Consider the following 23768-nt stretch of genomic DNA (forward strand, 5'->3'; position numbering starts at 1 on the left):
CGTAGCACAAGGAAGATGATGATGACAGCCATGAACCACGAACCACAATGTTCTCCTGAAGGAGTGTGAGGGCAGTGGAGAGGCTGGAGAGAAGAGGTGACGGATTGAATGAATCAGCCTAAGGAATGAATGAGAGAGTGGCCTATAAATAGGCACAATCAGTCTAGGATGGTGCCTCTTTTTTGGGCTGCAAACCCTAAACACAAAACGTAGAAACACAAAAATGCAAACCGCGGATGAAGGGTTTCTCAACACTTTTTTCCTAGTACCATGGGAATGTGTGCATATACAAGACATCCAAAAGTATGAAAGTGCCCAACAAAAGGTTTTTGACTGTTCCAATCCTCAAAAGGCGTGATGCTCTTTAATGCTTTGGTGGAGCATCTATTCAGAACATGGCAAGCACACATAACTGCTTTCATCCAAAAGCTATGTGGCAAGCTCTTTGCTTTCAACATACATCTGGCCATCTCCATGAGTGACCGATTCTTTCTCTTTGCAACCCCATTTTGCTGTGGAGTATAAGTAGTAGTGTATTGATGAACAATGCCCTTTTGCTTTAAAAAAGAATTCAGCATAGAGGACATGTATTCTCCCCCTCGGTCCGAACGGAGAGTCTTCACCCTACAGCCAAATTGGTTCTGAACAAGTGCTATAAAAGCAAAAAATGCATCATACACTTTTGACTTTTTCACTAAAGAGTAGACCCAGTAGAAGCGAGTAAAGTCATCAATTAATAAAAGTCACAAAATAGTAATAGCCACTTAATGACTTTGTCTGCATAGGGCCACATACATCTAAGTGTGCTATTTGTAACCTGGCTGTGGCTCTAAAAGCAACATCACGGAGAAATGAAAACCAATGCATTTTCCCCAAAATACATCCCTCGCAATAAGTGGTTAGAAGGTCTCTCCAAGAGAGGTAATCCATCAAGCATCTGTGTACGTTGTAAAAGCATCAAGCTACCATAGTTTACATACCCCATACGAAAATGCCATAACTCCGCATTTAACATTGCAAGGGTAAGAGTGGATGCTAAATAGACCGATTGATCAACTGAGAGAGCATTCAACTCATATAATCCATGACATAGAGTGCCTGTCAAAACCAAAGTCATGTGTTTCTTATCTCTTACCATGCATCTGTCATCATTAAAGGTAACCTACAAACCGCACTATGCCAAAGAAGAAATAGATAACAAATTCTTTTTTATACCTGGCACAAACTAGGCATCGTGTAGGCAGAGAATAGAGGCATCAATGGCTGTGAGCACAATCTCCCCAATACCTCTAATAGGGTATGATGCATTGTTGGCACAATGTACAAACTTGCCAACTAGAGTTACCATAACAAAAGCTAACAAATCTCTGTGAGAGGTGATGTGCCTAGATGCACCACTGTCAAAAATCCATGTGTTTGAATCCTTAGTAGAGCTAAATGCTCTATCAGCCCAAGAAGACTCATAACTGCATGTATAAAAACAATAGTCCCTGTCTGCAACAAAGGACGCTGACTCAGTAGTAGTGGAAGGTGCATCAGAAACAAACATCCTGGACTCCTTCTCCTTGGCTATGCGCTTTCTACACTCAGTGATGTAGTGGCTTGGCTTCTTGCAACAGTGGCATTTGCCCTTCTTGGCATATGTGCCTTCTTGTTTCTTATTGTTAATCCTCAGATAAACAAGGTGAAAAAATCCAGAAAATCTAACCCTCAGATGAACAAGGTGAAAAATCCAAAAAATCTAAAGCAGAAGACAAGGCCAAGGCGAAACCGGAATGGAGAATGAAGGCACACCAAGAAAAATCGGAAAACACAAGTGTGAAAAAGCCCTAAATCAAGGAGAGACGCACAAGAAAAAGTGCAAGTTAATACTTTTGTAAAAGAGCACAAGGTGCACCATGGTTTATTTTAAGAGCGTCGGGTTCTAACCCATGCAAATTGTAAATGTAGATGGGAGATAGAAAGGAAGCTAGGAAGATAGGAGAACAATGGAAAAAAGGGCTTAGGCTATAGCCGATCATGTAAAAAGGGGATGACCACCCAAAGGGGAATTAGGGCTTTGTATATAAAGTTCAAAAAGTGAATGAGAGCGCATTCTTTGGTGTGGCGCAACAAGAGACTCACCTTCTTCTCTTCTTCCCTTCTCTTTGCTTGCTTGTGTGTGCTTGAGGGAGTGCGAGAGTGTGAGGGAGTGAGCGTGTGAGGGTGAGGGATTAAGGAGGTGAAGCTCTCCACCATCTCCTCCCTTCTTCTCTCCTCTTCTCTTCTCTTCTTTTGTCTCGTACACGGCTATGGAAGATGGAGCTTGGAGGTGGAGGCTTGAGGATGCTTGAGCTTGCATCAAGAAATGTGGAGCTATTGGAGTGCTTGAGAGAGAAAGCAACTCAATTAGGCATCAAGGTAAGCTCACTACACTCGTAGAGAGGGATGACACGTTGGCTATGTGAGAGGTAGCTATTAGTGCTCTCTTAAAACACTTGAACAATAAGCGGTCCGTGGGTCTTGGCGGTGAGCTTGAGTTTGCCTCTATACTTATTGCCCTGTGAAGTGCTTGAAGTCCCAGAGCTCTGGCGAGCATTCTTTGCTTGGCTGCCCTTGCCCTTTTGATGTGCCATAAGGGCCTGTTTAGAGGCTATAGCATCCACATCAGTGTTCTTTCATATTTTCTCCTCCTCTAGAAGCAAACTAACTAGTTGAAGGAAAGTAAGTGGCTGTGGGGCAATCCTCATGGTGAGGTTCACGGCCGTATGAAAGGCCAAGTATGAGGACGACAATGAATTTAAGGTAGTAGATATCAACTGTGCATTTGAGTGATACTCATCAAGATTCATGAGTTGCTCACGCAAGTCCTTAATTTTATTCAGGTGATCCTGCATAGAATCAACCTCATCCATCTTCACTCTTTCAAGCTCTTTCTTCAAGAAAGAGATGCAAGTTTCATTCTTTCCAACAAACATCTGTAGCTTGTGTATCCCTCGTATCCTATGCCTTTTGTGCTGCTGATCTTTGGGGAAGTGGCTGAGTTGAAGCAAGTTGAACGGGATGAGTTGCCCTTTGTCCGCATCCTCCTGGAGGAGGGGTAGTTGGAGCCACAATTCTTGGCCTCACTTCTTCACCACTGACATAATCCCAAAGTTTTTTCGCTATCAACACATTTTTCATCATGAAGGACCAAAGTGAATAGTTGTTGCCATCCAACCGATCCTCCTTGGATTCATAAGTAAATACATCACCTCCCTGATTTGCCAACAATGTTGATCAGAGAGCAAAAGAGCAATGTCCCAAGTTGGACCAACCTGGAAATCTCAGAATTTCTAGAAATTACAACAATTAATTTGCTGTAATTAGTGAATTGAAGCACACTTTGTCAAAACTGTCTATAATACACAGTCCAAGGTGTGCAATAAATGCTCAGCAACACTACAAAAGCCAAAGCCCCAAAATTTCTTGCCCCAAAATGCTCAAAAACAGTCTATTTTAAATTGAAACTGTACTATATGTACCAATGTCTTCACAAAACCCAAAATCCCGAAAATTCTTGACTGATTTGCCAAGAAATTTCTGCAATAATCGTGTCCTAGACATGTATTGAGATTGATTATGCTTGCCCGGGCAACAACCCCTTCCCCAAAAATGAATTTGAAATAATTTTTTTTTCTTAAAAAAAATTTGTACCTTCGATTCAAGGCAAGAGACCTGTATTTATAAAGACGGTTTGTGATGGAGGCTCGCTAGAGGTAGTCCGGCGCAGGAGATTAGGCGGCGCTGGTGGCGGGAGCAGGCACGCAGGTAGGCGTGGAGCTGTAGACAGGTGGGCGCATGTGGCGCAAGGTAGAGGGACAAACGTTGGTGGCGGGAGCAAGCATTGGCTCAGAAGTGCTGCTAGGCACAACGTTTTTGCTGCAGACGGATTGTTGGAGCACTGGCTCACAGGTGCTGCTAGGCACGGCGTTTCTGTTACAGACGGATTGCTGGAGCAGAGCAGCGAGCTGGAGGAGGCGTTGGGTAGTGCAGCAAGGATTAGGCGGTGCAAGAAGTAGGAGTTGCGGGCTGGACGAGGCGTTGCCCGTGGTGGTGCAAGCCAGAATGGCTGGCGTTGGCAAGCTGGGGATGGGCAGGGGCCGCCTTTTGCACTTGGAGGCTGGCTGGAGGATACCAACTAACTGAGCGTTGTTGCGGTGGACTTGGCGGTGCAGGTGGCAGACCTGCTACAAAAGTCGAGTTGCTCAGCTAGAGGTGGTGGCCACAGGTTGACACTGGAGTGGCGGCTCAACTGAGTGAGAGCTCACTCTGATACAAACTATGAGAACAGGAATGGGTCAAAGCTTAGGTGAGAGTGAAGTAGATAGTGTGGAGAGTGAAAGCATGACACCCAATGCAATAGATTGAAGTGTAAGGTGCAAGTACAAAGTACAATCCTTAAACCTTAGGGTTGTAAGAGGGTGTTTACACCCGAAGTGTGTGAAACACGATAAGTGTCCGAAACTGTGTAACTTAGGCACATAAAATTAAGGAAATAAATATGGGGGAAAAAACCTCTCGTAAAAAGAGTAAAAAGTGCCCCAATGTCCTATTGTGAAGATCACCGATACTCCTCTGTGAGCATAAGCGTGAGTGAAACCCAACAATTTATAGAAAAAATCCCTATTTTGTCCACCAAATATGATTGAGATTTGCTCCAAATGGCTGAGAAATGTTGAGATCCCCTAAGAATGGGTTGGAATATGTGAGAGAATACTAGAGAGAGAAAATTCAATGTTTCCACATGGGGAAACCCCTAAATTTGATTGTAGCTTGCACCAATCAATATTTAATGTTGTTGCCTGTTGTTGATGAAGGTCTTCCTGCTGTCACCGGCCCCAAAATGACTCTTGTCTATTGTCCCATCCGCCAATGGCCGTGTTCTTTGCTGAAAATAGAACCTGCAGCTCTCTCTCTCTCTCTCTCTCTCTCTCTCTCTCAAGCTTCAAACTGATTGAATGGTTGAGATTCAGCCCAAAAAACGTTTTCTCAGTTTGCATTGGCATTTTTACCAAGTGGCAGCCAACCTTCTAAATCCATTTTTCAGCATTATCCATCCATTAAATTAATTTTTAGAATTAAATAATTGTGAATTTTAATTTCAGCCCTTGTGACCTTGCCCAAAATTAAATGTGTCTATCCTTAATTAAATTGGATAGGCCATTTGCAACTTGGAGTGGTCCCTACCCTTAGACTAGCGTTAATTAATTAATTAGTGCTAGTCCCTAGTGTCACCATTATTGGTTAAAATTGACACCAACTAATCACCAAAACCCAGTTAGCACAACTTATCACAAGTTTTACTTGTGAGGCCCACTGTATCCTTGGAGTCCTTGGCCTTTTACCATAAAATAACTGCCATGTGCAACACGTGCTAAACAACCTTGCACATTTGATTAATAGCTTAATCAAATGTTATCAACAAGATTAAAACGTCTCAAAATTTCACATTCCCGTGACACCTAGCATTCCCATGGTAGTCACATCTTCTCTTTGGGTACAACTCCTATTTTTTGGTCCAATTCTCAATAGGAGATGATGGTTGGCTTTTGTGTCAAGGTGGAGTACATGACTTTTTATGATGGCACCACTAAGGTTCTCTACTTGAGGAGCTTATTGGTGTCACTTTAGTTCCCATATGACATTTCAATTGTCGTCTTTTGTGACAACTAGAGTGCCATTGCACTAGTTGGTAACCCCATCATGAGACTAAAGACAAAGCACATAGGAGTACATTATCGGTTCATTGCAGAGCATGCTGAGCTAGGCGCCATTTGTCTAGAATTTGTCTTCGTTAGACAACTTTGTAGATATATTGACCGATTTGGGTTCCACGATACTTGCTACCCAAGATCAGCATAGATACTTCGTGCCGTTCTATTTGATCATGATGGGGAGAGGTGGTTTTCTCTAGCTTTCCTTTACACTGTTCAATAGTAAGAGGGAATTTCTTCTCTTGGTGCTTACAAGGTTTCAATTACTTTTTGCTTCATAATATTATTTTTATATTATGTCATTATCTGTATCATCAGGATGATTATGAATGTAAATGGGCTCTTTGGCAACAAGTGAATAATTTTCCTATGAGAGTACTATCCAAGTGATACTGTTATATAGTATTTTGCGTGAGCATGGTATATTGCATTGCCCTTTGCATTATCCTATGCATTGGCATTCTGTTATGGATCTGTGCATATTTATTCCTTTTCAGTCAAAGAGTGGTCTAGATCCACCATATTTGTGGTAGCTGTAAAGAAATGCCCTAATACAGAAACATAAACGAAAAGTGTATGACAAAGCACAGGCTGATAAAATAACACAATTAGGGTTAGGGTAACTCAGAGACAATGAACATAGTAAATAAATGAAGTGATATAACTACTGAATAATACGATGCTCATGTAGCAAACACACTATGCAGTGAATGAATACTGAACCTCGAACTCATGTATCTCAAGGATCAGGGTAGGGGTAATGAGCTGGAGAGTGTCGTACTCCGAATGGATTCCGAATTGCAGCAAGGCAGCCTCCGAATGTCGAATACCAAGAAACACATCAGTGAGAAGTTGGATCTGATGCAGACAGCAGTGAGGAGAGAGAGAGACTAAAAACGTAGGCAGCAGGTGAGAGAAAGACTAAAAACGCATGCATGACAGCCTACAAGAGAAAGACTAAAAACGTAGGTAGGACAGCCTGCAGGAGAGAGAAAGACTAAAAACATAGATAGGACAGCTTGTAGGAGAGAGAAAGACTAAAGACGCAGGCAGCATGATTGTGATGACGTGGCAGGCTGTATGGCAGCAGGTCTGTATAGGAACAACAGTCGCCTGGTTGGAATTAGCTCCAAACTGCACGAAAAGGGCTAGAAATCGGTGCCAATTGATGGAGACAGCAATGGACACCTTCGGGTGAGATGCCCTCCGCGAACGGGGTGTGGGCAACAAGCTGAAACACCTGAAATCTGCAAAAACGAGATTAGAGAAGAGTAAAGGGTTGACTGCCTATTTATAGAAAGTTAGGGTTCTAGATCCTCTCTCACTAACTCTCTCGATCCGCTCCCCATTTTAGGGTTTTGGCTAAAATAAGCCTAAAATAAGCATGTTTTGGGATTGTTTAAGTGGCTAAGTGCGTTTCTTAGCACAACATCCCCTCTCAAGCCCATAATAGGGCTAGAAAAGTAGGCCAGCCTAAATTTTAATTTACTCCAAGGTGTCCCATCCCAAAGCAGCCATGGCATCAGACAAAGGGTGCGCGTCGGCTTTCTAGTGGAATACTAAGACTATAGAAGCGATGGTTATCTTACCAAGGGAAACCAAGTGATCATCCCAGAGAGGACAAGGCATTGGACAAAGGGTGTACGTCGGCTGCCCAATGGCCTACCAAGCCCTATAAAGGTGGATAGAATCAACTATGGACTTTTTTTATTTTTTATTTTTTGTTTTATTTTTGTGGTTGTTTGAAAAGTGTTTTGAAAATACATAAGTAATATAGGGGCAGCGGTCGATTAAGTGACAGATAGGAAAAGCTAAAGAGAGTTTTAAAACCAAGTCATTCACAAAACTAGCAAGCCAATCCCTCACATTGACTAGGATAAGTGCCTAAGGATGATAAAAGTATGTGTTTGTGTCAATCATGTGGTGAATATGGGGAGAGGCAAAAAAGATGATGGTGGGCTTAGCAAGACGAGCAAAGCAAGCAAGGGTAGGGGAACTGCCTTTAGGAGAATTGCCATGTGTTATGCTACGAATATGGTGGATCCTACAGTCGACCACTCCAAAAGACCGAAGAGAGATAAATGCGCACATATGCATGTTTACATGAACAAAATGCCAATGCATGGGGTAATGCAAAGGGAGATGCAAGATGTCATGCTCATGCAATATGCTACGCAATGGTGCCACTTGGACAGTGCCCTCGGAGGAGAATTGTTCACTTGTCCAAGTGGCCTTTTACAATCAAGTCATTCTGACAGTGCGGATGAAGTTACAAATGTTCATAATAGAATACAAAAGAATAATGAATGTAATGTCTAAAAACTGTAAGCATCATCACTGTCACGATCAAGAGTAGAAGCCGCTCCCTCTCAAACTGGAAGGGAAAGCAAGAGGGAAGCAGTCTCTCCCCGTCAAGCTGAAGAAGTAGGGGAGGGAGTACCCAAGCCGATCTTGGGAAGTAGGTATTGAAGAACTGGCCGGTTGACCGCTTTGGTTAAAATGTCTGCAAAATTATCTGATGAAGGCACAAACTCTAGGCAAATAGTATCTAGCTCAATCTGCTCTGGGGAAAAGTGAAAGTCGACTCCCACATGCTGTGTCCATGGTGTGATGATCGGATTGCTTACAAGGGCAATGCCACTCTGGTTGTCGCAGTAGACAATTGTGGGAGAGGTGCAAGGAAAATGAAGTGCCGCTAGTAAACTCCTCAGGTAGATGGCCTTGGTGGTGCCATCGAAGAGAGCCCGGTACTCAGCCTCGGCCGAAGAAGCCGCCATCGTCTTCTGCTTACTGTTGGACTGAGAAATGGGAGTCGTACCCAAGGTAAAGAGGTAGCCGCCATGGGAATGTCGGGTATTAGGATCTCCTGTCCAATTAGAATCAGTGTACCCTTGCAAACATAAACGAGAACCATATGTCAGGCTATAAAAATAAGTATACCACAAATAACGCAACACACGAAGACATGCTATCCAATGTGACATCCTAGGTGCTATGAAATACTGATTGACTATGTTAATTGAGTAAGCTAAATCTGGCCTCGTGTGAATTAACCAAATAAGGTTTTCTACAACAGAGCGGTAGGTATGTGCATGTGCCAGTTCCATGACTATTTGGTTCCTACACTCTATGACTCCATTATGAGAAGGGGAGTTGGTAGAGGTGAGCTGGCGAGAAATGCCATGCTGCTATAGAAACTCGGAGAACTCGTGGAAGATAAACTCACTACCGCTATCACTCTTCATGCAACTGACACGGCGACCAGTCTGGTTATGAACTAGCAACACCCAAGCAGAAAAGTATGTGAAAGCATCGGACTTATGCTTGAGGAAGTATACCCACGTGTATCTAGAATGATCATTCACTATCATTAAGAAGTATAGTGCGCCATTCAAGGCAGCAGTGGATGTCGGCCCACAAAGATCAACGTGAATCAATCTAAGAGGCACCTGAGCTCTATGTGAGGTTTGTTGAGGAAATGGGATAAGGTGTTGCTTTTTGAGCTGACAAGCTTTACAGATATCTCGAGCTAGCTTCAGGCGTGGAAGGCCCTCAACTAGCTCACGGCGTGACAACTCATAAAGTGAGCCATAATCAAGATGCCCTAAGCGAAAATGCCAAAGAAGCTATGGAACATAGAGCCCTCGGCTGTCGACGCGGTCAGAAAGTGAGTCATGTGGTATAGGCCATTAGGCTGTGCCTCATCGTGAGCAATCACTAAACCAGTCTGAGAGTCAAGCTTCTCGACAGTGGTCGTTGTAAAGAAAACCACTTACTCTAGCCGGCAAAGTTGCTGAATAGATAACAAGTTTACCTCAAGCTGAGGGACATGATATACATTGTCTAGCGTAGCCAGGTTCCTTGTTAGTGGCAAAATTGACGCAACCTTGGGCCTGAACCTTGACCAAGGAGTTATTCCCTACGTGGACCTGCCCGACTGTAAGGGCTCGAGTACGGAAGATGTTCTCTATAGGAGTCATGTGATGTATAGCTCCATTGTCCACAATCCAAACAGCAGCAGCTGAAGTGCTCGACTGTGTCGAGTGGGCCTCTGTGGTAACCTCGTCGGGAGGCAACTCACAGATATGGATGAGATTCGCAGCTAATGTCTCTAAGAAGACGATGTGGGCCTTTGTAGACCGGTCAGACAAGCCCTCTGGAGTTGAGAATATTGTCGACTGAGATGGCTATGCGGTGGCAATGTGAGTTTGAACTTTAAACTACTCCTTGCCATCACCTTGCTCCTTGTTGGGGGTTGCCCGACTGAGGGGCGGGGGTTTGAGACTTAGGTTTTGGTGTTGTGCCTCTTGCCTTTGATTGACACTCATTGTCAAAATGGCCAGCCTTTTGACAATGTTGACAATACCTATTCTTTTTAGGTACATTCTGCCACCCAGGTTTAGGGATTGGGATGTTCCTTGTGAGTCCACGGATTGATTTTGATTTCGAGCGTAGATTTGGTTTTGTTTTTCCTTTCCATGTTGCCCTTTCTGAGAATGAGCAATAAGAACCCCCTCTGAAGAGGAATTCATATGAAACTGATCGAACAACCATGCATAACGCAACATCTGACACTCAAATTCATAGAATGTAGGCATGGTAGGCTTTGAAATTATGCCTTCCACAAAATTGAAGTATTTCTTGGGGAGTTTGTTTAGGAACAATGTGACCTAATCGTCTGAGGAGTTAGGAGTCTCCATAGTGGAGAATTCAGCGAGGAGATGCCGATACTCAACCAACTTGACTTTCAAGTCATCCTGGTCAGTGATTTTGAAAAGCGGAAGCTCATGGTCAAGATTAATACGACGGGTCCTATCTCGAGCCGCATAGCGGTCAATCAAGTTGTGCCCATCGCTCTGACGCTAAGTCAAAATGTTGAAGCTGAGAATGAAACTCGGGCAATAAGCCCTGCATCAGCTCGGTAGTAGCGGAGGCATTCCTAGCCTTCCATGAGCAGACAACCTCATATGGAACAAATGCGGGATCGGGTTGGGGTTAACCCTTGCACAAGATCCCATAGGTTTTGGGAGTCAAGGACATGTCTCATCAAGTTCGACGAAGTAGTAAAGTTTGACCCATTAAAACGAGTCTTGTCATTAAATGCATGGCAGAAGATGAGCTAGAACCATGAGCTGTCGAGTAGGTAGGGTAAGATGAATGTAGGGGATAAGATTGTGGAGGGTAAGATGGTGGAGGTGGAGGTGTCTGATAAGGAGGAGGAGGGGGAAAAGATGGATAGGCAGAAGTAGGTTGTGAGTGTCCAATGAGTGCCGATTGAGGTAGAGGCACTGGAACATGAATGTTTCCATAAGGTGCCGGTATAGGTGGAGGCACTGGGACACGAAAGCCTTGTGCAAAGTAAGACTGGGGCACAATAGTATGACCAGAAGGTCCACTAAGTAAAGCCATGGAGGCAAACTATGGAGTCAATTGATCCACACTCCGGAAAGACTAGGGGGGATACCCAGGCTGCAATGATCCCGAAAGTGTGTAAGAAGTAGGTGGAACACCACCCGATAGAGGTAAGAATGAGGTCCTAAAGGATGTGCCTATGTTTCCATAACCCCCCGGTGTGATGTGCAGTGCGACATAAGGTGTCTGAAATGGAAAAGTGAATGGTGTGAATAGAAGTGGAGAAGCAACAGATGAATGTGGTAGGATGGGTGGGTTTTGAAAATGAGGTGTATGAGATGCAGATGCATTTTGTTCATTTTTATCATTTAATGATTGGAAATGAAAATGTGAAGATGATGCACCATACAATGAAAAAAAGGAACACCAAATTTATTTTGATTCTGTGAAGTAGACTAAAAAGAAGGAAGGTTAGAAGAAGAGGTACTTGGCTTTTTCTTATAATCTCCACGACGTGTGTTTACATACAAGAATTGGTCCTTAAGAGGAACTTTTCCGTTGTCAACAGACTGGACTCTTTCTTCCACATGATCTCTACCATAATATTGCAAAGCAGAAGAGGTAAAAGAAGAAGGAACAAAAGACGAATCTAAAGTACCTTGCACCGGAGTGGACGGAAGAGGATGAAAGAAAGGAACATACTCCGGGTCTTGTTCTCCAAGAGGGGGGCCCATCCCTGATGGAGGTCTCAACGGCCATGCAATATCATCAGATTTGCGCGCAACATCTGAAGAGAGAAATTCATGCATACCTTCATTTAGAAGCTTTTCTTGAAGGGCAATCCTTCGGTCGAGCTCCTCAATCTTCTTTCGTCTATAAGCTATGATCAGTTTTTATTCTTCAGAGGTAAGCTTGCCTAGCTTTTCTTCCATGTAATCAGAAGTGTCTTCCATCATGTCGCAACTTTGTGGAGCAAGCTGATCGGTCCACTCTTGCTCAGTTCTCGACATAGTTGATTTTAGAGACTGAATCGGTATTGTTGTGTTCGAAGTCATTTGAACCTACAGTAGTTCTTGCTTCTTGTGTAGAGCTTTCAGATCAAAGGCCTAGGTTTCTCAGAGAGTACCAGGCTCTGATACCATGTAAAGAAATACCCTAACATAGAAACATAAACGAAAACCGTACGATAAAGCACAGACTGAGAAAAGAACACAGTTAGGGTTAGGGTAACTCAGAGACAATGAACACAATAAACAAATGAAGTGATATAACTATTGAATAATACAATGCTCATGCAGCAAACATACTATGCAGTGAATGAATACTGAACCTCGAACTCCTATATCTCAAGGATCAAGGCATGGATAATGAGTTGGAGAGTGTGTCGTACTCTGAACGGATCCTGAATCACAAGAAGGTAGCCTCCGAATGTCGAACACCAGCAAACGCATTAGTGAGAAGCTGGATCTGATGCAGACAGCAGTGAGGAGAGAGAAAGACAAAATGCAGGCAGGACAGCTTGCAAAAGAGACTAAAAACGTAGGTAGAACAGCCTGCAAAAGAGAGAAAGACTAAAAACATAGGTAGGGCAGCCTGTAGGAGAGAGAGAGAGAGAGAGAGAGAGAGAGATAGATAACGATGCGTCGCCTGTGCCCCGTCGCCATCGCCTGCAGCCCTGTCGCCTGTGCCCCGTCCTCGTCGTCTGCAGCCCCGTCGCCGTCGCCAGCATCTGGAGGCCTGTTGGCAGCGTGCCCCGCCCTGCCGTCGCCCGTCTGACCTGTGGACTCTGCTCCAGGTCAACGCACGTCTGCCCTGCGTGTCAGAGCTCCTGCTGTCGCCATCGGACCTGGGCCCTCCGGACTGTCGCCTGATCCCTGCTCCGCAGTGCTTCAGTTGCTGACGGTTTAGCCCTGTCGTCGCCTGCCAGCCTTCCTTCTCAGCGTTCTGGCCTTTGTCACTGCCCGTTGGCCCTGTGTTTCGCCCTCTTGAATCTGCTCCCTTAGGGTTGCACCCTGACCCACACGTTATCTACACCCCCTCGGGATAGGCCACGGCTGAGGCCGACAGGTCTGCGGGACTTGCACACAGAGAGAGAGAGAGAGAGAGAGAGAGAGAGAGAGAGAGAGAGAGAGAGAGAGAGAGAGAGAGAGAGAGAGAGAGAGAGAGAGAGAGAGAGAGAGAGAGAGGGGCGCGAGCGCGAAGACAGCAGTATGGCTGGCCTGGATATGGATTTTCTCGACCGGACGGTGGCAGCCCTTGGCCCTGATTCCGATGCAGAGTAGTCGGAGGATATGGTGCCATGCACGGAGGAGCTGCCTCCGGGTTTTGAACTGCCGCCTGCCGGCAAACGCTCCAAGCATACTTCTGATGAGCCAATGGGTCCTCAGGAACGTTCCTATGCGCAAGTGGCCTCTGATCCTATGGATTCGCAGGAAATTGACTGGGAGCATTTGCTGGACTTTGCCAATACTCTGCTTAGCGATTATGTCCAGCATAATAATGAATCTTTTTCTGATGCGGGAATGGATGATATGCTGGAAGCCACGGTGGACCCCAAATCAGTCTTGCGATCCTTCTCGGTGTTTTATGACGGTGCAGTTATACTTTTCTTCACTGGCAGGATCCCAGTGCTTTCGCATATTCGCCAATGGATGCACCATTTATTGCAAGCGGAGTGTGTTGAGGAGATCTTCCTTGGACCTCGCGGCTTTTATGAGGTGCTGTTGAAATCGGAAACGCATCGAGCTGAGCTCCTGTCCAAGTTGCTACTATTCTTTGATCGCCGCTTGGTTCATGTTGTGCCATGGCGCCCCATGGCCGACTTCCAGCATCTGCTTCAACGAGAATGCCCGGTGTGGGTGGAGGTGGAAAATTGTCCGGCGGTCTATTGGCCCATGTTGAAGGATGCGATGGCGGTTGTGGGAACAGTGCTGGTCCCCCCAAGCCTCAGGGCGATGAACCAAAACCGTTTATGCATGTTATGGGACACGGCCAGGAAAAGGCCCGCGCGGCTTCGCCTCAATTGTTCAGGCATGCATCCTTTGCATTTTCGCTTGAAATGGGGCAACTTTGCGGGACACTGCTTTTCATGTGGTAAATTGGGGCATTTCATGGCCGAATGCCCTGAAAGACAACCGTCTTCGGAGGATGCGCAGGTTGTGCTGCCCAAGGATGACATGGTGCTTGATGCCCCGCCCCAGGAAGCCCTTCAGTCTCCTCATGTCATGGATAAAGGCAAACAACAGGTCCTGAGTGTGGATTCCCGTCGCACTGACTGGATTGAGGCACGTCCCAAAAAAGGTAAAAACTTGGATGCAGGCCTGGCGGATCCTGGGCCTACTGCTTCCCAGGATTCCGTGCGCACGTATACGCGCAGGAAAGAAATGGTCACTTCACAGCAGGCTGCGCGTCCTACGGCCCCGTCTGCCCCCCGTAATCAGTCTCCAAGGAAAGTCTATACCGACGGCCCCAAAGGCCCACCTGCTAAGCTGGCGTTTGATACCAAAGGTAATGTTATTACACCCTGGGATCGGCGTTATCCCCGCCCCTCTCCCAAGGCAGTGGATTTCCCTTCTACCTCTAAAGCAGGTCGCCAGAATTCGTTTGCAGTATTGGCTGATTTTCTGGATGAGGGTGTCCTGGATGCTCTCGCGGAAAAGGTGAAATCGAGGCAACAGGCGCCTCGTTCCTGACTTCCTTTTTTGAAGATACATGAAGATAGCCACGTGGAATGTGCGAGGCATTTGCTCTCGCCATAAGCAACATGCCATGTGGACCATCTTGCATGAGAACCAGTGGGATGTATTGTGTGCAGTTGAGCACAAAAGTCACAGTGAAGCAGGAAAAGTTGTGGATTGTCATGGATTCCGTCTGTTTTATGCAGGGACCCATGCTACGCACTATTCGGGCGTGCTGATGATTGTCCATGAGAAATACCAGCCTGTCCTTGTTAAAAATGATGTGCAAGGCCGCTTTCTGGTAATCAAAGTCTTATTTGAAGGAGAGATTTTATGGTTATTGGGCCTCTATGCTCCGAATGATCCCGCATCCCGACGGGATCTTTGGTCCACTTTGCAGGGCTCCATGTCACTCGGCCGAAGGGGGTTTTTGATGGGAGATTTCAATATGTGTGTTAACTCTTCTCAGTCCACTTCAGGGCATTCGGTAATGGATACGCCGGAAAGCCGGGTGTGGAATTCCTTTGCTTTGCACGTACTCAAGCAAGATCTTTGGTCGTGGCTTCACCCTTCTTTTTCAGGGTTTACTTTTCATTCCGCACAATATGCAACTACCTAGTCGCGGCTGGACAGAATGTATATCATGCAGGGGGATGATTTTCTTCCCGAGATGCTGGAAATGAAGGTCTTGCAGCAATATGCGTTGTCGGACCATTTCCCCCTCCAGCTTGAGATGCGGGCACAATCTATTGCACCTTTTATGCAGTTGCTGGATAGGCTCCCTTTACGTTTCAACTCCTCTTATTTGAAGCATTCAATTTTCCAGGGCTATATGCAGCAATTGATTGAGAGGTTCTTATTGGACTTCGCCTCTGAGGGCTTGCCTTCATTTGCACGGCTGCTCTCTAATGTGCAGCGGGTTGCTCGGCAGTATGGGATCCATCATGCCTCGCTTTGTCGCCGACGTCAACATGCAGCAGAGGACTTACTGGCTTTGGTCCGTTCCTTGCTCCTGGATTCCCCAGATGATGATTTTCTGCTGTCACTGGAGAGGCGTTTGGCCCATCTTATTCAAGTGTTTCAGTTGAAATCTTATCAGCAGGCCAAGCTGCATAACTTGACTGACACATTGCAAGATAGTGCCTGCCAGTCTCATAAGTTCTTTTGCGCCTTGCATGCGTCTCCGGCTCGCAAAAATTTGACCAGACTCCAGGATTCGGAAGGTCGCATGGTCACTGATCCGCAGACCATTGTCACCATGTGCAGAAATTATTTTATGGAACTTCTTGGTTCTTCTCCCTCGCCTTCTAGCCAGGTTACGCATGCCCGCTCGGTCTTCTATCATCTGGTCCGCCAGCAGGTTCCATTTGATATGCAAGCCACTTTGGAGGCGGATATTTGCGAGGAGGAGGTTATGGATGTTTTGTTGCACCTGCCTAAGGATAAAAGTCCTGGCTGGGATAGTCTCACTAATGAATTCTTTCAGAACTTGGCCACGCAATTGGTGAAGCCATTGGTGGTCATGTTTCAGCAGGTTTGGGAAACAGGGATCATGCCCTCCTCATGTAAAGAAGGCCTTATCAAACTGATTCCAAAGGTCCCTTCGCCGTCAAAGCTGCAACATTGGAGACCAATCTCTTTGGTGGGCTCCATGTATAAAATCTACCCCAAAGTGCTGGCGAATCGGCTTCACAAGCACCTTCCAGCTATTGTGCATCCTCTCCAATATGGTTTCATTAAGGGCCGCAACATTCTGCATAATATCTTAAATGTGCAAATGGCTATTGACTATGCGCGGCACTCCGGTCAGGAAGTGGTATTGATTCAATTGGACTTGGAAAAGGCGTTTGATTATGTGGACTGGTCTTTCATTGCAGATCTCATGTCTGCTATGGGCTTTGGTACCCGGATGTCCCGATTGATCTACACCATTAGTGCTGCGGCTTCCTCCAGAGTTATGCTTAATGGTGGGGTTACAGAGCCATTTGTCCTTGCACGCTCGGTCAGACAGGGTTGTCCTTTGAGTCCTCTCTTCTTTGCCCTGGCGACTCACCCGGTCCTTTCAATGTTATCCTCCATGGCAGCTTCTGCTCAGCTGGCAGGGTTGTCTCTTCCTTTGGGCCAGCACTTCGTTAGCCAATCTTTGGCTGATGACACTTTTATGATTTTGCAGGCGGACAGGGACAACATTCGAAAGGCATTAGATGTTTGGACGCTCTTTGGTCAGGCCTCTGGGCTTTGCATCAATGCCTTTAAGTCAGCCATTCTCAGTTGCACGAAGCCTGATTTACAGTCATTAGGCTGGCAAGGCCAGGTGGTTTCCCGTGGCTCCATTGTCAGGCATCTTGGATACCCATTGGGGGTGGATGTACGGCCAAAGGACCTGCTGGAGTGGATTTCACAAAAACTGGCGGCGAAGTTTATGTATTGGAAGTCGCAAGCGTAGCCATTCCATATTCGCCTCAAAGTGGCTCAGACAATCATGCTACCAATGCTAACGTATTTCCTGCCATTGTTGCCATGGACGCCTACTACTTTGAAGGCTCTCACTCATCCCATCCGTTTCATGCTATGGAAGAAGGATTCACTGCAGGCAGGCATTTCGTGGATTTCATGGTCACATACATGTACCCCTAAGCGCATGGGTGGTGGAGCTATTTTGGATGCAGAAACTCATATGCTAGCTCTCCGTTGGTCCCTTTTTCGTGCCATGTGTGTGGATCATCACCCGTGGACCATCATAGCCTGTTATTTTCTTGAGGACAGTGGGCTCCGCCATGGTAACACACGGCTTCGGGCCTCCTGGTGGCATGTCCTTAATGCTGACTCTCGTTTTTCCAGTCCCTCTTCCTCTTTGTTACTGCACTTGGTCGGCTCTTGGAAAGTGGTGCTCCAAAAGGCCCGTTGGCACCCAGTAGGGGACCGCTTGCAGACTAACTTCTTTCAGCTGGAATTGTTGGCAGTATCGAGACTCCTTTCATGGGAAGATAAAGATCAGCTCAGACCAAGATTTAACCGCATGGCCCGTTTAGGTGTGACGTCGGTTACGGATGCTACCCTTGCCACTCGCAATGTCCTCGTATCGTTTCGGACTGCTAGGCGACTTTTCAAGATCTCGCGCGGATACCGTGATTTATGGGAAAAGCTTTCGTTGGAGCTTCAGGGTAGGCAACCCTTTCCTGCCCTGGCTGTGGATCGCCCTTGGCAGGACTGGGACCTTGCAGGCCGGTTGAGTCTGGAAAAGGCCTCTACTAATCAGGTGTATCATCTTCTCATTCAAGATCACCAATGGCTGGGTGAGAAAGCTAATACTGTTTGGGGACTGCGGAAATCGCTGTCATGGTGGCAGACAACGCTGATGGAGGGCTGGCTGAATAAGACACCTTTCAAATGCAAGGTCTTTCTTTGGCGGGTGATGATTGGTGGTCTTCCTCTTGCCTCGGCCCTTGCCAAGCGTCGCATCTCGAATGGCAATTGTTTCTTCTGTACCACACCGGCGGAATCGGCCCAACATCGTTTTCTTTCTTGCCCGCTCGCCAAGAATATCTGGTCACTCTTGTCGCACATTTGGCGCGCAGTGGTGGGGTCCTCACTATCTCCTTTCGACTGGGTTTTTGTGCGCCCGAAGTATCCCACACCGCCACAGTTGCATATGAAGATCTTATTTCACTTTTTCAGATACTGGGGATGCTGGCACATTTGGACCACGCGCAATGCTTTTCTCTTTGATTCGGCCTCTAATGTACCGCGACATATTGCCAGGCTTAAAGGGCTCTTGCATTGGCAGCTAGATCTCATCCGACACTCCGACTTGCTCCCTCGGGAGGATTTGCATCCTTGGCATATGGCAATTGCCTCTGGGTCGTTGCCATGATTGGTGTAACCTTTTTAGTGCATTACTACGGGGATTCCCCACACGTTGGCCTAGGGCCCTCGTGTCTCTTGTAATCAGAAAAAAGAGAGAGAGAACCTCTTCACATGATTGGCTTAGTGTCATCATGTATCTTGTAATCAAGTAATCTTGTAGTTTTTTCGTAATTAATACAATTACCTTTTACGAAAAAAAAAAGAGAGAGAGAGAGACTAAAAACGCAGGTAGTAGGATTGTGATGATGTGGCAGGTTGTACGGCAGCAGGTTTGCACAGAAACAGTAGTCGCTTGGTTGGAATCAATTCCAAACTGCGTGAAGAGGGTTGGAAATCAGGCGCCAACTGATGGAGACAGCAATGGACAGCTTTAGCTGAGATGTCCTCTGCGAATGGGGTGTGGGCAGCAAGTTGAAACACTTGAAATTTGCAAAAACGAGATTAGAGAAGAGTGGAGGGTTGGCTGCCTATTTATAGAAAATTAGGATTCTAGATCCTCTCCCACTTAATTCTCTTGATCGGCTCCCCATTTTAGGTTTTTGGCTGAAATAAGCCTAAAAGAAGCATGTTTTGGGGCTGTTTAAGTGGCTAAGTGCATTTCTTAGCACAACAGTAGCTCACATGGCAATCTCTATGGTAGCCTTCCATACGTACTCTCCATACTTTTCTTCTTTGCCAACACCCACACGTGGTTAAATAGCTTGTTTGGTTTGTGGTGTGTTGGATTTGACCATCCCTTTTATTTCCATTTGGGGCATATATACTTAATAGGATCAAAATGAATCTCATTTATTAAAAAACCAAAAGAAAAAAGCTCAAAGTGGTTCAAATTGCCTTTGTAGGTTCTAATTTGTCATTATGCAGTTGATGAGCACCTTTTGTGAAATGTGTTGGTCTCTTTGGGATGACCCTTTGGGCTGCCTTGGTAATACAATCATTGCCTTTGTAGTCTTGATAGGTCCTTGGGCAGCCGATGTACACCCTTGGCTTGATGCCCTGGCTGCTTTAGGGTGAGATGGTCTTGGATCATTATGGTTGAGCTATGTGTTGCAATCCCTTCTTGGTTCCAGTATTGGGCCTGAGAGGGGTTGTTGAGCTAAAAGATGCATTCTACTGATTAGCTCCTTATTATAGCCCCAAAACATGCATATTACCAAAAGTTTCATTAAGTGACCGCTTTTTAGAGTCTCTCTCTGTCTTGTAAGCCAAATCCTAACCACTCAACCTATCCTTGTTTGAAGATTTTTGGTGCCTTATTCTTTGCTATCCACACCCCTTGTTGGCTGATATCAACCTTTGAGGTCCATCATTAAGCGCCTGCATTTAGCCCTCCTCCAATTGCTAGCGACAATTTGTAGCATAGTCATCAAGGACGGGGGACAAGGGATGGGGATGAGCATGGGAGGACGAGGGGACAGGGCCCTAAAAATTATATGTTTTCTAGATTAAACAAATACAATAGCTTAACTCAAAAACCTTCTAAAAATATCCCATAAAGGTTTTAAAAAATACATGAGCCATGAAAGTTGAAACCTAAATGAATAATGAATACTCAAATTGAAGAGTAGAAGTAATAATTGTCAATGCCAAATGGTGACTGAGAAATGTTGTATGACTTGAAGACTATAGTCCAACAGTAAACACTGAATAATGAGTACTCAAATTGAAGACTACAAGAAACAGTACAAACTGAGAAATGTAGCAAAAGTTAAAACTGAGGAATCATAAATGCTGTTCATGAGGTGGCTTACTAGACAATGCTCACACCATGCATTGAAGTCATACATTAGTTTATACAACAGGGTGCAGGCAGGGTCAAACAAAGACATAACATAGATAGATAGAAGGGGAGAAGGGTATCTTCATATTAAATAGGTCTTGAAATGAGAATTCAACTCTGCTCTGCATTAGCAATGGAACATAAGAATGCTTATTTTAGCAAGAAAAAAATGTGGTGGTTACCCTGCCGGTTTCATTAAGGTTCTCCTTTCTGCGAGGATGATGGAGCATGGGCTTCTTGAAGCTGACGATGCAGAGAGGGCATTTCAAAAAAAGAAAAAGAATCAGCTTACTCAGAAACTGCTCTCTCCTGGCAAGCCTCCAGCAACAGATGTCAATATCGAGTCTGTAAGGAAGTCCTCCATAAAGATTATTGAAAAGACTTCTAAGGTTCAAGTCTCAAAAGTGAAGAAGAAGGCAGACTCGGGGGATGGTGACATCATCTTGAAGCCCAAAAAGAAGATAAAAAAACAAGCATAACTAATAGCACTTTATAAGTGTGCTAGCAATGGCATCTGAAGGTACTCTCAGCAGCTGTACAATAGACTGACCCGAACTTTTTTGTAGATGTTACATTTATGTAGAGAAACTTGATCAACAGCTCACTGCTTGAAAGTTGTAAATAGGTAGTGCAACCTGAGCTGCTCTGATTTTTTTGAAGAAACTTGGTCTACAGCTCACTGATAAAGTTGTTACCAGGTAGTGTAAATGAAGCTGTCACATTTTTGTAAAAGGACTTGTGCAACAACTTACTTCTTGAAAGTCGTGTAAACAAATTTCAGTTTCAATTTTCTTAGGGTCAAAAGCATTGGGGACGTGTGTTAAGATAACCTTGACAGAAAGTGGGGACTGACCTGTGTTAATGGGTTGAATATTCCCAAGTGATCAATATTGTATGGTTTTCACAAATTGATACATATCATGTAGAACTTTCAGAAATATATAGCATATGCTAGTTGGCTATTTTCATAAAAAATCGGGTGCCAAATGTTTAATTTAAGTGAAAAAAATTGTATCAAGAGTTTGGAATGCATATTAAAGAGCTTAGTGGGTACAATGAATGGTACCCTTATTCCTTGCTTATCTTTATGCATACATGATTGTACTATGTGCGCTTATACAAGGGATGTTTGTCTGACTATTGACTATTGGCTTTTACCCCAATAATCTCTCATGTAGAGGCCAATGCGTCTTTATGAGATTATAAGAAGAAAATGAAGATACTATCCTGCAACGAGAAGTGCTCAGAAGACAAACTCTTTGTGAGACAATCTACAAGGTTATCATTTGTGTAGACATTGACAAGCTCAATGTGCTTGTTCTCAAGTATCTCCTTCATAAAGTAACACTTCATCTCAATGTGGTTTTGTCTTTGTATGAAAGATAGGGTCTCATTTTGACTAAATGACACTTTGACTATCACAAACTAAGGTAGGCACATCTCTTACAATGCCCAAGTCTTTTACTAAGCTATATAGCTTCATTGTAAGCCTTTTACCAAGGTTTGCAATATGCTTGCTAACCACTTCCATTGCATAAATAATATAGCAATTGTAACATACATCAAGCTCTCATAAGAAACCTTGGCCGTTTAAACCTTTTGCTCATCTAACTTGGGGCTTATTCGCTTGGCTAAGCTTCAAATATGGAGGTAATGCAACACTAATGTTTTTTCACTGTCCATATTAAAACATTGCAATATCTTTTTAATGTACTTTTTTGGAGATAAATCTCGATCTCATAATGTGTATGCCAAGAATGTGATTATCATTTTTTAAGTCCATGTTAAAGACTATAGAGTAATCAACATGTCAATCATATAGAGATTCAAAATCATAAGGTTGTCATCCATAGTCTTTCTAGTGTATAAGCAACAATTAGTCTTACTTGTAGTATACACTTTGAACCATGTAAAAAGGCTTTGACTTATGATATCACTCCATAAGCTCTTACGTAGCTTACACATCAATTGTTGCTTTTCCTTTCACTACAAACCTTCAAGTATATGAGTGTCCTCATGTAAATCTCGATGTTAAAAAAGTGTCTTTATACCCATTTGAAGGAGCTCCATATCTCGAAGCAACCAAGGCAAGTATCATTGGAGGGGTGGTCCATCTTAACTACCAGTGAGAATATCTCATCAAAGTCAATCCCCTTCTCTTACTTAAATCCCTTGGCTACCAATTTTGCCTTAGATAATACATAAAGATGGGAATAGCTTTCAACTTGTAGATCTACTTGAATGGTGGTATATGTTTGCCCTTAGGCAAAGGCAAATGAGCCAGCTTGCAAGTAGCATTTTTCACCAAAGAATCCTTGATTACATAGCTTTTTTTCACTTATGAGTGTTATACCTAGTCATAGGATAAGTTAATAAGGAGATTCAATGCAATCCATAACTATGACAGTTTAAAGACGAAGTGTATCTATCTACTAGTCTAGGAATTGTTGTATATTGTCACAAAATTGGCTCAACAAGAGTAAGTTTTGCAATCATAAACCATTGTAAAATGGCCTCAATAAGAGCTTGTGGTTGTTCCATCTCATCATTAGCTTATATTCCAAGCCTTACATCATGTGGAATAGGCTATGCATTTTACTCATTTGATGGCTATCTATCCTCGTAGAATACTATTTTACAAATCTAAGTGTTTTAATGGGTTGTGTATGTGTCTTATCTTCATTAAAAATGACATCATGGCTATGTATTGTCTTCTTAGACTTGAGATCCCATAAGCGATAGTCCATTTTTCATGAATCTCAATATCCAAGAAAAATACACTTCTTAAGACTTAGGATCAAGTTTATTCTTCTTGCCCTTAGAAATATACGTAAATACTTGAGAGCCAAAGATATACAAGTGATTATAACTAGGTCCCTTTCTAGAACATAGGGCCTCTAAAATTTTGATATCTAATGGCTTACTAGAGGAAACCTATTAATCAAGTGCATTGTTGTCTTTACAGCTTTAGCCCAAAAAAACCCAACAATGAGACTAACATTTAAAAAGCATACTTTGGACCCTTTCTTGAATGGTCGTGTTCATCTTCTCAACCAAACCATATTGATTAGAATTTTTAGAAGTTGTTCTCTCTTTTGACACCACTGCTTGCACACAAATTTGTAAGGGCATGATAAGTGTGTTTACCACCATTGTCAGTTCTTAAGTAGTTAAGCTTTTTGCTTAATTGATTCTTTATAAATAACCAAGAACTTTTGAAATGCATATATCATCACTTTTTTTATGAAGAGGATAATCATAAACCTTCCTAGTGGCATCACCTATAAAAGTGACAAAATGTGAAGCTTCACCTAATGAGACTGTGTGTATAGACTTACACAAATCGTTATAAACCAA

The 23768-nt window shown here is 44.2% G+C and overlaps 1 protein-coding gene across 2 annotated transcripts in view; it reads left to right on the top strand.

The window, feature by feature from the left end:
- LOC148032936 (uncharacterized) overlaps nucleotides 1-21992 on the top strand; it is an 86556-nt gene extending 64564 nt beyond the window's left edge. The window contains exon 5 of one of the 2 annotated variants that reach the window (XM_087683616.1): nucleotides 20629-21302. In XM_087683616.1, the coding sequence (XP_087539742.1) occupies nucleotides 20629-20890 (262 nt within the window). In that variant the 3' untranslated portion in view covers nucleotides 20891-21302. Of the gene's footprint in view, nucleotides 1-20628; nucleotides 21303-21589 lie in introns of those variants that run through there. The other variant, XM_087683617.1, reaches the window with a different exon arrangement.
- Nucleotides 21993-23768: the final 1776 nt, after the last annotated feature.

Source organism: Lygodium microphyllum, chromosome 8 (assembly GCF_053477565.2).
Source record: "Lygodium microphyllum isolate KBCC chromosome 8, Lygodium_microphyllum_v1.1.10, whole genome shotgun sequence".
Lineage (NCBI taxonomy): Eukaryota > Viridiplantae > Streptophyta > Polypodiopsida > Schizaeales > Lygodiaceae > Lygodium > Lygodium microphyllum.